Below are 15,307 nucleotides of genomic sequence, written 5' to 3' on the forward strand. Positions count from 1 at the left end.
GATCAGGGCAGACGTGGTGCAAGCCACTGCAGCAACAGGTTTTCTCCACCGCGGCAAACAAAGGAGGAATCAAAACATGGTTTCCCAGGGGAAATTAGCCACCAACAAGGGAGCCCGAGAGGGCTGTGGGGATTAATTTGATGTTGGCTAGAAGTGCAGGACTCAGAGGTAACCCCACTGCCACCCCAGTTGAAGCAGTGGCAGCTTCAGAGAAGGTTATTTCGGAATGAGAATTATTAGCAGCAGGAACGTCATCTCTCCTTCTGAAAGGAGGTCCACCGGGAACAAGAAGAGACGCTTCTAGTTGGCCTCCTCCAATTCACCTGCCCTTCCAGGTAAAACATACCTAGGTGAGTTAATTCTACTGTACTGTAAAGCTACATTTCAGAATCTTGCAAGAATGACCATACAAATCTCTCAGGGTCCTTTTTACAGCTTGAGAAGTTAAGGAGGATCATCTGAGTGTCTTTCTTCTTCCATTATGAAGTTGGAGGAGGGGGGGGGCTATGCTTCCTCTTGTCTGTCCATTCCCCAAGCAGCATCTTTTCCCCTCGTTCCCCCAAGGTCATTCACACATTCCATGGCACCAAACTCTCACTTCATTCCACTTGGGACTGAGATTTGGGGGCTCAGAGGAGCTGCTAGATGGAGACAGGGACTCTTCTCTAGCTGTTCCTGCTTTGCACTGCCATGGATTTATCGATGCAATTCCTGGCGTTGAAGTCCACGTGTCTTAAAAGTTGGTGAGGTTGAAAAAGATTGCACTTATCTTATCCATCTTTAACTGGCTACAAGCTACTTCAGTGCAGGGGATAGGAAGTTCTGCAAATTCTGTTTGGTTGCATTCCAATTCCTTCCTGCGCACAAGGGTAAGGCTATTAAGATACAACAATCTAGAACTTTGTTTATCTGGCCAGCATTCTTGGGGATTAGTGGGAACGTGTGTGAGGAGCTGGAAGAGGCTGCTTAATCGGGGCTACGGACTCTTAACCAGTGGTGGGATTCAGCCGGTTCGCACCAGTTTGGCAGAACTGGCCGCTAATTTTTTGTTGCCCAGGCCCAGAATGGACTTCTGGAAGCGGCATCCACACAAGAGAACCGGTTGTTCCCACATTTGAATCCCACCACTGCGCTTAACAGTCGTCAAATACTTAAGGATCTCTACCTCTGTTTAGCCTGACGTATTCGTAGCCTTCCAGGACTAAGTGAAACTCGTCTGAATGGTGTGTAGAGAAATACTTTGTTGTGTATAGTGGTGCAAACTCAGAAGCTCATTCCCCTCTTCCTTGCCCACCCATTTTCTTTGTGCCAGGGACCGAGTGTGCCAATGAGATAGACGAATGCCAAGACCACCCTTGTGAAAACGGAGGGATCTGTGAAGACAGCATCGCCGACTATATCTGCCATTGCACCCACAACCCAGATGGCACAGCCTGGGGCGGGAAGAACTGCTCTGTGGAGCTCACTGGGTGCGAGACTCACAACTGCCAAAATGGGGCATTGTGTGTCCCCACCTTCCAATCAGAGGTCCACGGCTACCTGTGCCAGTGTCCTCCTGGATTTTATGGGCCCACTTGCTCCACACCAACCACCTTCTCGCTCACAGACAATGGCTACCTCTTAATCAACACCTCTGCAGATGGTAAGAACACAAGTGGTCGTGGAGCCAGTGTGGCTCTCCGGTTCCGGACCACCCTGCTCAACGGCCTCCTTTTCTACCGAGGCCACCAAACGGGGCATCTGCTTCTGGAACTCTACGCTGGCCTTCTACAGGTGATGCTCTTGACCCAGGAGGTCAATGTCTCTTTCACCCTGGAGGCACCACCGGTGAATGATGGCCACTGGCACAAAGCAGAAGTCTCTCTGCAAGAGTCTCTTGAATTCAGACTGTGGCATGAAGCTTGCCAAGGTGGCGTCTGCCACTTCAGCCATCCCCTTGGCGAGACCAAAGCCGTTTCTCTTTTGCCCTCATTTCTGAATATATATGTTGGAGGCGTTGAGGAGACGTTAATGATCAACTGCACAGGACAATTCACCGGTTGCCTGGAAGACTTGCAGATTGACTCCAAAATATTCTTACCCGAGAAGGTCGAAGGGCTACAGCTTCCTGGATTTCAGCTGGGCTGCAAGAGAACGGAGTGGTGTCAATCTCAGCCTTGTTCCCACGGTGGTCAGTGCGTTGACTTCTGGACGGACTTCCATTGTCGCTGTTCTCGGCCTTACGAAGGCCACACTTGTGCCTATGGTGAGTAGCCTGTCAGGGCTCCCATTGACCTTCCTGAGAGAGCAGGAAGTTGGGTAAGAAATAAAAATAATATTTTCAGAAATAACGATAGGAACCAGTGGTAGGCAGGGTTGGTTTTGGTAGAATAACAGGAATTTGTTTGGGGTTCTTATCCAAGATGAAGGAAGACACAGAGAAGGAAGTGCCACAATCATCAAATGGCCTCATGTAACAGAGTTGGAAGGGACCTTGGAGGTCTTCTAGTCCAACCCCCTGCTCAAGCAGGAAACTCTATACCATGTCAGACCAATGGTTGTCCAGTGTCTTCTTGAAGACCTCCAGTGATGGAGCACCCACAACTTCTGGAGGCAAGCCCTTCCACTGGTTGATTGTTCTCACTCACAGGAAGTTTCTCCTTAATTCCGGGTTGATTAGTTTCCATCCGTTGCTTCTTGTCTTGCCTTCAGGTACTTTTGGAGAAGAGGTTGAGCCCCTCTTCTCTGGGGCAGCCCCTCAGATATTGGAAGACTGCGATCATGTCACCCCTAGTTCTTCTTTTCCTTGAACTAGACATACTCTATTCCTGCAACCGTTCTTCGTGTGTTTTAGCCTTCAGCCCCCAAAATGTAGAGATTATACCAGACATTCCTAGAGCCCAGAACTCCGTGGTCTTCTGAAATACTGTCACCCCAGTAGAAGACATTCTGAAAGCCCCCCCCCCCAAAAGATGTGACGGTTAAACCCGTAGTAGTTGGTTTTCTTGGCTTGGAACTAGGAATCTTTTCTCTCTCTCTTTTCCAGAATCTCCTGCAGCAACATTTGGCCAGGACAATTCTTCTAGCTTTGCCACCTTTGAGATTCCCGACAGACTCGGCCCAAATTTTAACCTCTCCTTTTTTATCCGGACACGGAAGGCCAGTGGCCTCATATTCCAGATCGGCAACGGAAGCGATGTTTTCCTTACGGTATATTTGAAGGACGGGAAGCTCCAGATCGAGGCACCATCTGCCGCTTCAGTGGGATCTTCTGGAAATCTGGCCGATGGCACCAGGCACTTTGTGGTGCTCTCCTTCCAAGAGGGCCTTGCTCGGGCCAGCCTGTTAAACCGAGAAGAAGAGCTGGGAGATCTGGCCGTCAGCCTTCTTGACGCTAATCTTGAGGTTCATGTCGGTGGGCTCCCCCACCAAGAAAACCTGGACCCCTGGGGAGGACCTTTTAAAGGCTGCCTGCAGGACATCCAACTCAACCACCGCCAGATGCAGTTTTTCCCTCCTCCAGATAATGACAGCTTTCCACAGGACGCTTATGTGGGGCGAAACCAGAACGTGGTTCCAGAATGCCTGTCAGATAATGCCTGCAAGGTAAGGACCAACCAGGCTTCAAGGGCCTCCTGATGTACTGAGATGTTGCTGAATGTGGGGAAAACATCTCTATGGGTGGGATGGAAACAATGCACTGGGTGGATCAGAGGCCAGTTGACTTGTAGCATTACAGCTTGAGAGCTTCTTAAATTGTAGAGGGACGTCAAATGGTTGATGATTGCAGGCAAACTAAGAGCTCAGAAGAACCACCTGCTAAGTCTCACCTTGTGTCATGACTCCCATGGACAAGACTGTGGCACCTTTGTCAGAGGACATGTTGTGTTGTGCAGTGGCTCACACTTTCACGCTGAAATGCTTCAGCAGATGCGATCCAGGAAGCCTCTGGGGGGTGGCGGCTTCTGCTATAATCTGCTTTGGAGGTTATACACCAGCAATGGTGAACCTTTTAGAAAGCGAGTGTCAACGCTGCTAATATTGAATATTCTTGCTTTGACAAAATACGCAGAACTGTCTGGTATTTTTAGAGTTAGTTCAGAGGACAGAGAAAAGGGAGGGGAAATAACAAAAGCCCGGGAAAAGGAAGGGAAGGGAATCTCTGCCCTCTGGGCTAATTGGAAGATGTGACTTGTGACTGCAAGATAAGGGAGGGGTTTAGCAAGAAAAGTTAGATGCCAGCAAGTGGAATTCAGATTCTGGCATAAACCTCCATGATGTGCTTTCAGTTTGTAACACTGGTAATAAAGGCTTTAGGATAAACATGCCTGGAAGTTCTTTGAAGTGTTTCATTAGTTGGAACCATGACGAATGCCCAAACCACAACCCAAAACCCACTTATTTATTGCAAAGTGCCAGGGCCGCATCAGCATTGAGGTGCCCTGGGGGGGCACTGGGTGGGTATGGGTGCAGTTGTCATGGCAGACTGGGTGGGCGTGGCTGGGGTGGGCATGGCCACCTCGATGTTGCTCATGGGGGGGATGCCTGTGGGGGCCAGGCAGGGTTTGGGGAGATCCAAGGAGTCTCTGGTGGGTGGGGCGGTGGGCAGGAGGCCCAGCATAGATGGGGAGGAGGCACGCAATCCTAGCTGGGACTGGGGGGCCATGGCACCGATGGGGTTCCGGCTTTTCCTGCTAAGGGTGGCCTTTGGCTTGCTTGGTGTGGGTGTGCTCTACTACCTTTACTCAAGCTTGCTAGCTGGCCGCTTCGCCTCCTTTGCGCTGGGTGGGGCTTCTGGTCCGGGTGGCAGTGGCAGCCTAATGGACCTGCAGAAGCTGCTGGCAGTGGTGGCACGGGTGCCCACAGAGAGAGCTTTGAGTGCCACCTCTGGCACCTGTGCCATAGGTTCGCCACCACTGTTATAGGCCAACTCTGATGAGACTAGCCTAGATGCTGCTAGAGATATAGCATTTCCTTGCTGTGTTCTTACCTCTCATGCGGCCCAAAGGAGAAAGATCTGGAGAACAAGGCTAAGGAGAGCCAGCAAGGTGAGGTACGGATTTTCTCTTTATCTTCAACATGTCCATTGATGTCTCCCCCAAGCTGTGTTTATGGAAAAAAGCATCTCCAGCTGCAACGAAGCACCTCCTCTGCATGCCTTGTGGATGTCAACGCTGCAAATATTGTATATTGTCAAAGCAAGAATATACAATATTTGCAGCGCTGACAGTGGGTCTTTCAATCTTGCCAGGGGATGGTTCTACGGGACTAGAGCGACATTCCTCAATCTTGGCAAAATTCTGGGAGTTGGAAGTCCACACATCTTCAAAGTCTATGCAGATTCTCAGTCCTCCAGGTTCACGGTTGTCCCAAAGGTGCTTTTTCAAGAGGCAACTGGACTTTCTGGTTTTTCTTTGAAGATGTTTCGCTTCTCATCCAAGAAGCTTCTTCAGCTCCGACTAGAGGGTGAAGAATGGAAGGATTTAAATATTCCTTACATACTCCCGAATGGATTTCCAGAAAACATTTCAGCTGGCAGGAACTGTTTGCGGTTCAGTTTGAGATGCAGACCACCCAGACTCTTCCCCAACAGCCTGCGCCCGTCTCCAACAGGGAAGGAACAGGGAATGGAAGGATTTATACTCCTTGCAGACAGCTGGTCATTTGCCTTCTTTTAGAGAGTCATTGAAGCACCTGGAGGTTCATCTGTGCCATCAGGGTCTGTCCACATTCTGGACAGAGAGGACCGGCTGGTTTGAAAGAGGGGTCAAAGAGGCCATCTAGGTCAAAACTGAACAACCCTCTCTCAACAGAGGGGGAGGGGTACAACATCATCTATCTCCAGTCTACAACACTGTCCTTTCAGCAGTGCCAAGAAGGCTCCACACCCATTTGCACCGCTCAGGTGACCCTGAGGACATAGCTAAACCTCCAGGTGGCCTCAACGACCCTCTCAAAGAATGCAAATGACCAGCAGTCTGCAAGGAGTATAAATCCTCCCATTCCCCACCATCCAGTCAGAGCTGAAGAAGCTTCTTGGATGAGAAGTGAAACGTCTTCCATGGAAAAACAAGAAAGTCCAGTGGCCTCTTTGGGATACACATCTTCAACTTGCCAAGGCTGAGAAACACTACGCTAGAGACACCAGAAATGGGAATTATAATGGTTGAGGTTCTGAATTCTATTGCCTGGATCACGTTTTGTGCAATGTGCAGGGGGGTTGATGGTGTGTCTTGTCTACAGCACCCCTGATTTGAGCAGCGAAAGAGGTTTGTTCAGGTTGAGTCCAGTCCTCCTACCTTGTTCAATAATTAATCAGACCTCACTCAACACTCAATCTCTTTTGCTGGAAGGTTAGCCTTCAAAGGCTGCAAGTCTTGTGGAGAAAAGGAGCATGAAGGAGCGTGGTGCCTCACCAATGTTCAAAATTCTGTGTGGTGCAGAGAAATCAAATGATAGAAAACTGGATAGTGGCTGGTGGTGGGCAGGTACATACAGAAATTAAATCTGGGTGTACCAAGAAGTACAAAGAAGATGTAGATAGGTCGTTATACCGCAATTCTACATCCACGATCAGCTATAGGACCCAGCTTTCTTAATCATTGAACCCAGGGGTCCCCAATCTTGACAACTTTACGACTAGTGGACTTCAACTCCCAGAATTCCTCAGCTAGCCATGCTGTTTGAGGAATCTTGGGGTGGGGTGGGTGAAGTCCACAAGTTGTACAGTTGCCGAGGTTGGAGACCCCTCATTTAATCCACTTGCATTCAACTGCATGCTCCAATTCATTTCCAGAGATAAAACAGGGACTTCTTTCCTCTCCTGATCGTGTCTCTTTTTATCTTTCAGTCTTCTCCTTGCCTCAACAGTGGTCTCTGTACGGTCACCTGGAATGACTTTAACTGCAGTTGCCCACCCAACTTTACCGGAAAATGTTGTGAGGAGAAAGTCTGGTGCCAAAGCGATTTGTGTCCCCTGCCTACCACTTGCGTGGATGTCCCCTCTGGTTATATTTGTAAGTGTTCCTCCAGGAATTGCAGGCAACTGCAGAAATGTCCTTTAAAAAAAAAAAAAGGGGGGGGGGTCACACAGAATCTGGAGACCCTTCTGCTCTCAACCTAGTACAAATCTGTGGTAGATCCCATTACACTCAGCCTGCTAATTCTTTAAAAAGATGGCTTGAAGAATTACAGTAGGTCATTTTTAATCCAAGTCACGGGATCAGACACAAATCCTGAACGTTCTTCTTTGTAAGCCCCTGTACAGTCTGTTTTCCACTCCAGGAGAGCTCCTTTTAGGAAATTCTTGAATTTAAATTAAGTTTAAACAAGAGCTTTTCCACCTGTCTCTCTCTCTGAGAAGAAGCTCAGGAGATTTGATTCATGTCCACTTGTTAGTTCTCCTTTGGCCATCAAGGATCTTTCATTTGTTCGATCTCATGTTTCCTCTGATTGATTTCTCTTCTCAATGAGCTTGACTGATCTATCTGGGTCAGCTTAATATTTCACTTCTTCTGAAGGCCTTAGACAGGTCTTTGACTTGAGTGTTCCCTCTTCCTTTAACTTCCTGGAGGAGATGATTGAAGTGTTCCTTGGTGTCTCCACTGGACAATCTTCCACTCTTGACCTTTGATTATCATTTCATCTCGCAGGTCTGGCCAATGCCACATTTGATGAGCGTGACGCAGTTGAATTCACAGCAAATATGTCCGTCACCAAAGCTCTTCATAGCCTCCGCCTGGACTTCAGGACACGGGACGATGACGCCGTCTTGATACGAGCCGTAGAGGAAATAGATTCTCTTCTGGTGGCTATTCAAAACTCTTCGCTCCTGGTTGAAATCCGGAGTGGGAATGGCGTTGAGGGAGTAAACTTTCTCAGGCCGATGCCCATCTCTGATGGCTCCTGGCACACCCTCTTTTTGACCATGGAAGAGCCTTCAGCCTATTCATCAAGGTGGCACCTCCAACTGGATGATTCCACCAATACAACACTCCTGGGCAATGCGGGCAGCCTGGATTTCTTAAAAAGCAACACGTTGATTGTCTTGGCTGAAAACTTCACGGGCTGCCTTGGACATGTAGACATTGGGGGGCTGTTTTTACCCCTGGCCAGCCAGCTTCTTTACCCACAGCCGGAACAATTCATGCAGGTGACCAGCAAGCCCATCCTTCTGGGCTGCCAAGGAGCAGACATCTGTTCTTCCAATCCCTGTCATCATGCAGCCTCCTGCTTGGACCTCTTCAATGCCTTCAGTTGTGCCTGCCAGCCTGAGTGGGAAGGGCCACTGTGTGAGACCAACACGGATGACTGCAAATCCAGCCCGTGTCTTCACGGGGAGTGTGTGGACCTAGTGGGAGACTTCCAGTGCACCTGTCATAAGGGTTTCATTGGGAAGCGTTGCCACATCAATGTAGATGACTGTGTGAGGCACCAGTGCCAAAATGGAGGGATATGTGTGGACGAAGTCTACAGCTACACCTGCAAATGCCCGCCGGAATACTCTGGCCCTCTGTGCGAGTAAGTCTGTAGGAAGTGTGGCTGGTAAGAATAAGAATTCTGGAGATATTTTTTCTCGCTCTTTCTTGGAGTTGGGACACAGCCCAAGGTGTAGGAGCTATGGGAACCTCACCCCAATTTTCTTTTCCAACCAGATGCCTCAAACATGCTTTTCCAAAAGGCAACTGGACTTTCTTGGTTTTTGAGTTCAAGAAGTTCATCCAAGGAATTCTTCATCCAAGAACTGAAGAACCTTCTTGGATGAGAAGCAAACTTTCAAGGAAAAGATCCAGCTGCCTTGTGGAAAAGATTGAGAATCTCCTTAGACTTTTTTCCAACCAGACCATAAGGGAGCTACTTCATCTCAATCTTAACCTCCAAACAGTGCAGGAGGACAATCACCTTGCTGACTACATAAATCAGGGGTCTTCAAACTTGGCCCTTTTATGACTTGTGGACTTCAACTCCCAGAATTCCTCAGCCAGCGTGTCTGGCTGAGGAATTCTGGGAGTTGAAGTCCACAAGTCATAAAAGGGCCAGGTTTGAAGACCTCTGACATAAATAGTGAGACAGCAGAGGTGAAGACAATGAGCTACACAGAAGCTTGACGAACACACAGAGTGCTTACTACCATCTCAAAACCTGGGTTTGGTGTGCAGGAGACTTCTGGGAATAGCAATCTCTCTTTGCACATTCAGAGAGGACGTAGGACTGGTGGAAGCTGGTGATGGGAAGGCCCTTTGTCCACAAACAGGTCATATGGGCTGAAGGGCTGAATCCAGTTCAGCAGCTTCTAGCTGTCTTCTGGAGTTCCCCCAAAAGACCTTCTCTTTAACTTTTTAGCTCCTTTTTATTAGTAGCTGCTGGCATTAGAAGACCTGAGCAGGATACGACCACCAGCCAGGGTAAAACAAATTGTCCCATGGCTCACCAAAGAACTTTCTGGAAGAAGCCATTTCCTGAAGACCTTTAAAAGCTCCATTTCCTCTTCTCTCCCCTGTAGATGCAACTTGATAAGTCAACTTCTTGAAGAACGCCTGTAAATGTTTGGTTTCTAAATCAAGATTCTTCTTCTAATTCCAGGTGGCCCTTCCCTCCTGAACAATGTGGGAAGAACTTCACCTGTTTGAACGGTGGAAAATGTACGAGTGGCCCCTGGGGAGCCAACTGCAGCTGCAAGACCGGCTACGCGGGAGAGAAGTACGATGACGGTTTTGGCTCTCCATCTTCCCCAACTGTCCAGGATTCACTCTTTAAAACCCACTTGGCCTCTTTGACCCTCACCCTGCTCCTCCTTTCTCTTAAGGTCGCGTGGCTGATTCCTACCTCATTTTCTTTCCAGATGCCAGATCAACATCAGTGACTGTGACCCCAACCCTTGCAAAAACGGGGGGACGTGTCAGCGCTCCACGAATCGGTTCTGGTGTATATGCGGTGCCAACTACGCTGGAGAATATTGCGATGTTAGCGTAAGGAAGCGTCTCTCTTTTGGTACCAGAAAAATGGGTTGGGTTTCCACGCTACACTTGACTCAGGAAAGGCGTTAACAATCTTTCCCTAGATTAAGCCAAGATTAAACCGGGAAGGTTGTGAAGCATTCCTCCTCACCCTCAACACTTGGATGGATACTTTTCATCCAACGTTTGTTATGTAGACAAGTCCTTGACCTATCATCAAGTCTGGTGCAGGTAGTCCTTGACTTATAACCACAACCTGAGCGCAAAATTTCTGTTGTTAAATGAGACGTGTGTTAAGCGAGTTTTGCCCCATTTTACGACCTTTCTCACCAGTTATTAAGTGAATCACCGCAGTTGATAAGTGAGTAACACGGTCGTTAAAGGAATCCAGATTCCCCATTCTTTGCTTGGCAGAAGGTCACAGAAGAGGCTCCTGTGACCCCAGGCAACGGTCACAAGTATGAGTCAGGGGCCGAGCATCTGAATCTTGATCACGTGATCACGTGGATGCTACAAAGGTCGTAAGTGTGAAAAACGGCCATAAGTCACTTTTCCCAGTGCTGTTGTAACTTTGAACGGTCATTAAAGGAACTTATAAGTTGAAGACTACCTCTAGTTTCATGCTGGTCTTCAAAATGTTTTAAGGGACACGGGGAAAAGAGAGTGTGAAAGATTAGGGCCCGAGGACTGTCCGAAGATCTGGAAAGAGCTGTGGAGGAGACACAAAAAAACACAATGAGGCAATGTCTATGGAGATTCTCCGTCCTCCAAGTCATGGTTGTCCCAAAGATGCTTTTTCAGGAGGCAACTGGACTCTCTTGTTTTTCTTTGAAGACGTTTCACTTCTCATCCAAGAAGCTTCTTCAGCTCTGACTGGATGGTGGGGAAGGGAAGGATTTATCCTCCTTGCAGACAGCTGGTCATTTGCCTTCTTTTAGAGAGTCGTTGAAGCACCTGGAGGTTCATCTGTGCCATCAGGGTCTGTCCATATTCTGGACAGAGAGGACCGCTGGTTTGAAAGAGGGGTCAAAGAGGCCACCTAGGTCAAAATTGAACAGCCCTCTCTCAACAGAGGGGGAGGGACACGACATCATCTACCTCCAGTCTACAACACTGCCCTTTTGGCAGTGCCAAGAAGGCTCCACACCGATTTGCACTGCTCAGGTGACCCTGAGGACACAGATAAACCTCCAAATGGCTTCAATGACTCTCAAAGAATGCAAATGACCAGCAGTCTGCAAGGAGTATAAATCCTCCCGTTCCCCACCATTCAGTCAGAGCTGAAGAAGCTTCTGGGATGAGAAGCGAAACCTCTTCAAAGAAAAACAAAGAAGTCCAGTGGCCTCCTGAAAAAACACCTTGGGGACAATAAGGCAATTTTCCAAGCTGGTGGACCAGGTCCTTGCGCAAAAGGGCTCCTTAATGCAGTGATCCTGCTCAGGTGTAGAGCGTCCCAGATCTGTGCATTTTTTTTGATGCATAGCTCAAAATCCACTTCTTATCTACTTATACTTCTCCCTGTCCTGGTTTCTATTTGAGTGCTAGGCTGTCAGGTGTCTCCACCCTGGTATTTTTAGCACGGCTTACACCAGCCTCACATGGCTTTGTGAGTTAGCTTGGCCAGTAGGAGAGAATTTCTGCAGGTGTATGTTGAGAAGGGGCTTTAGGTAAGCATTCTCCAACCTTTTGGGCACCAGGGACCGGTTCCGTGGAGAGAAGTTTTTTCCGTGGACCGGAGAGTGCGTGGTTTTGTGTGCTGGCTGCATCTCACAGATGGAGATTTGCTTGTTTGTGCGGCCTGGTTGCTGGCATGCCACGGACCGGTCCTGGGGGCTGGGGAACCCCTGCTTTAGGTAGCCCATGAGGGTAGCCTGGAAAGAACTCGTGTGTTATCTCTGTGGCTTTTGGTGGAAGATGAATTCTCTTTTATGTCTTGATGCCTCTTTAGGGTCAGGATGGTACATTGAAGTTGATCTGGGTTCACAGAAAGTCCTCAACTTACAACAGTTAATTTGCTGACCGTTTAAAGTTACAGCACTGAAAAAAGTGACTTACGGCCCTTAAAAATAATAATAATGATAATGATAACAATAACAACAACAATAATAATAATAAAGTTGGAAGAGACCTTGTAGGTCATCTAGTCCAACCTCCTGCTCAGGCAGGAAACCCCATACTATTTCGGACAAATGGCTGTCCAGTCCCTTCTTAAAAACTTCCAGTGTTGGAGCATTCACAGCTTCTGGAGGCAGGTTGTTAATAATAATAATAAAGTTGGAAGGGACCTTAGAGGTCACCTAGTCCAACCCCCTGCTCAGGCAGGAAACCCTATACCATTTCAGACAGATGGCTGTCCAGTCTCTTCTTAAAAACATCCAGAGTTGGAGCCTTCACCGCTTCTGGAGGCAGGTGTTGAAGGCTCCTGTGATTTGCTCAGGGTTCATCTGGGGTGGGGGGGCCACACGTGACTTCCCCCTCGTTCTCCCCTTCAACGACCGCTGAGGGACGTTTATCCAGGCTCATCTTCTCCTTCTTGATTTCTCTGGCAGAGAGGGGGTCTCCCAGGCCCTGCCTTCCCTTTCCCCTTGGTCGAAGTGGCGGTGCCGGTTGTCTGCAGCTGTTTGTTTCTTCTTGTCATCATCCTTGTCCTGATGGTCCTCACTGCCCGGAAGCGGCGCCAGTCCGAGGGAACCTACAGCCCGAGCCAGCAGGAAGTGGCTGGAGCTCGCCTAGAGATGGACAATGTACTCAAAGTCCCACCAGAAGAACGTTTAATATAAGCAATGAGGGGACTTCATAAAGTTGGCACTTGGGAGTGTGAGCAGAGATCTCCGCGTCTCCTTCCAAAAGATCAGGAAGGCAGTGGAGTTACACGCCCATTGAGTGGCTGCCCACCTGTGCATCTGGGACCTGTGAGGACCGTTACGTCTGCCTTGTGGGTTCCTCTCTGCCAGTGGCAGCAGCTGGCTTCTCAATCCTACTACACCTGCCCACTCCGCCTTGGAGGTGCTGTTCCAACCCAACAGGCTGCCGTGGCAAGTTGCTGTGAGAAGGACGATCATCCACAGACTTCTGAGCATCAACCAACCTACAAGAGAATCAGCATGGAAGCCCTGCTTCGCTCCTCGGTGTGGTTTAAAGGTGGCTATCTTTGTGATGGCCTCCAGGGTGGGTTACAAAGCGGTCATGTTGGGTTGTAGGACGTCCTCACAGGTCCTGCTGGTTTAAGAGGGTTGTGATGGTTCTGCTTTTGGCCTGGGAGGAAGGATTCAGAGGTAGGGATAGGACTTCCTAAATTGTCAGGGTTGGCTAGAACAAGAGGCCCGACAAAGATACAATAGCTGGGCAAATGCACTTCCTTTGACATCTGAAGCCTATTATTAGATGGGTGCATTGCCTATAGGACAGCTCTAGGGGGATCTCATTAACAGTACTCCGTTATAAATGACCACGTTATGGACAAGGCTTACAAGGAACGTCTCCAGTGCTGCTCCAAATGGTCAGGAACATCTTGACCTATCCTGGTGGCCATCACTGAGGCCATGTCAGTAGGTCCATGCTTCTTGGAGCAGTTGGTCCATGCTTCTTGGAGCAGTTGGAGCTACTCAGCTGCTTCTCACCACATCAGACATCTCAGGTGTGGCCATAAAGGAATGGACTACTTGAGAAGCCAACAAATGAAGCCACCAGGAGACCACAGGGTGTGTGCTGAGATGCTGAACGTCAACGCTGCCTCTGATAAGCTGAAGGCCAGTTGATAAGAGTTATGTCCAAACTCTGTGCCCCAGCTACTGTAGGGACCAATGTCCTCTGGGCCGTGCCTGCAGCCATACCAGTTGGCCAGAAGCTCAGAACTGTAGGGCTTTGGTATTGCATAACAATCCAGCATGGCTGAATGTAAACTAGCTGTGAGGATACGAAGGAAAAAGCTCCAGGACTGGGTGAAGTGTGTTGTTTTGGACTGTGAAAGGCTGAGCAGCTCGTGACGGGGAACTCAACACAAACGGCACGCTATTCATTAGTCCCCCAGCAGCTGCGAGACAGAAGAGGTGAGCAACAAAAACTGTTTAACCTCAATAACACACCACAAAAAGTCCAAAATCCTCTCTGTCTCCCACAGAACAAATATTTCCTTGTCATTACCCGTTGGGAGAGAGTCAAGTACCTCCAATTTCTGTGACCTCCTCAGGTACAATACAGCATCCTAAAGTGCCTTGTAAACAAACCACTTGAAACAGCATTAACTGAAGACCCCTCAGCTTCACTTCACCCCCCGCCCTTCAGTTATAATTTTCGATACACGTAGGAACGATTGCACTCCAAGAACACAAGAGCTATCTTCTTCCAGAGAAAGTTCAGATTTCTACGCTGAAATGTAGCAGATAGAAGTTTAATTCTTGCTGTCAAAGACCCCTCCTTAGTGCAGGTTGACACATAAGCCCTTTCGTTGTTTCCCTCCTTCCTCCTTGATGCATCCACAGGACATCCAAGGAGCTATGTAAAGATGTGGTGGCACCTCTGCTCTCTCTTCTTCTCCTGTCCTCCATGAAGCAACCACAGAACCCCGATTGAAGAAAGTACACCTCATGCTATGGCTTAACAACTGTGGGCATGTTCGTGCCCATGACTACGAAGAACAGGGAGAAATATTTTCAGACACACTACATACACCCTAAAATTTAAACCTGGCTTAGTCAGGGGAGGGGTGGGTTCCCACAGCTGGCTGCAGAAGGAGAAAGCTGTTGGGTTCCTCCTGAGGTCGTGTTGTGGGACCACTGTTGAGAATATTTCAGGTGTACAAATCCAAAGGAAATTGTTCCCCCAAGAGGCCAGTGTGGTATTTCAACCCCTATCTCAGACATAGATAATAATAATAAAGTTGGAAAGGACCTTGGAGGTCATCTAGTCCAACCCCCTGCTCAGGCAGGAAACCCTATACCATTTCAGACAAAGGGCTGTCCAGTCTCTTCTTAAAAACTTCCAGTGTTGGAGCATTCACCGCTTCTGGAGGCAGGTTGTTCCACTGGTTAATTGTTCTAACTGTCAGGAAGTTTCTCCTTAGTTCTCAGTTCTCTCTTTGGTGAGTTTCCATCCACTGCTTCTCGTCCTGCCTTCAGGCTCCTTGGAAAATAGCTTGACTCCTTCTTCTTTGGGGCAGCCCCTGAGATACTGGAACACTGCTATCATGTCCCCCCTCGTCCTTCTCTTTATTAACTAGACATACCCAATTCCAGCAGCCTTTCCTTATATGTTTTAGCCTCCAGTCCCCTGATCATCTTTGTTGCTTTTCTCTGTACTCTTTCTAGAGTCTCAACATTTTTTTTTTACATCGTGGTGACCAAAACTGGATGTAGGAGTGTTACCTGTAGTAA

General features: G+C 48.5%; 1 protein-coding gene across 2 annotated transcripts in view; it reads left to right on the plus strand.

The window, feature by feature from the left end:
- Positions 1-14,919, plus strand: part of CRB2 (crumbs cell polarity complex component 2) — a 42,587-nt gene extending 27,668 nt beyond the window's left edge. The window contains exons 7-14 of one of the 2 annotated variants that reach the window (XM_039321486.1): positions 1,313-2,245; positions 3,026-3,585; positions 4,988-5,032; positions 6,830-6,995; positions 7,632-8,499; positions 9,562-9,678; positions 9,821-9,947; positions 12,485-14,919. In XM_039321486.1, coding sequence (XP_039177420.1) covers positions 1,313-2,245; positions 3,026-3,585; positions 4,988-5,032; positions 6,830-6,995; positions 7,632-8,499; positions 9,562-9,678; positions 9,821-9,947; positions 12,485-12,715 — 3,047 coding nt within the window. In that variant the 3' untranslated portion in view covers positions 12,716-14,919. The remainder of the gene's footprint in view (positions 1-1,312; positions 2,246-3,025; positions 3,586-4,987; positions 5,033-6,829; positions 6,996-7,631; positions 8,500-9,561; positions 9,679-9,820; positions 9,948-12,484) is intronic. The other variant, XM_039321487.1, reaches the window with a different exon arrangement.
- Positions 14,920-15,307: the final 388 nt, after the last annotated feature.

This window comes from Crotalus tigris, unplaced genomic scaffold, assembly GCF_016545835.1.
Source record: "Crotalus tigris isolate CLP2741 ecotype Arizona unplaced genomic scaffold, ASM1654583v1 scf7180000023746.1698619, whole genome shotgun sequence".
Classification (NCBI taxonomy): domain Eukaryota; kingdom Metazoa; phylum Chordata; class Lepidosauria; order Squamata; family Viperidae; genus Crotalus; species Crotalus tigris.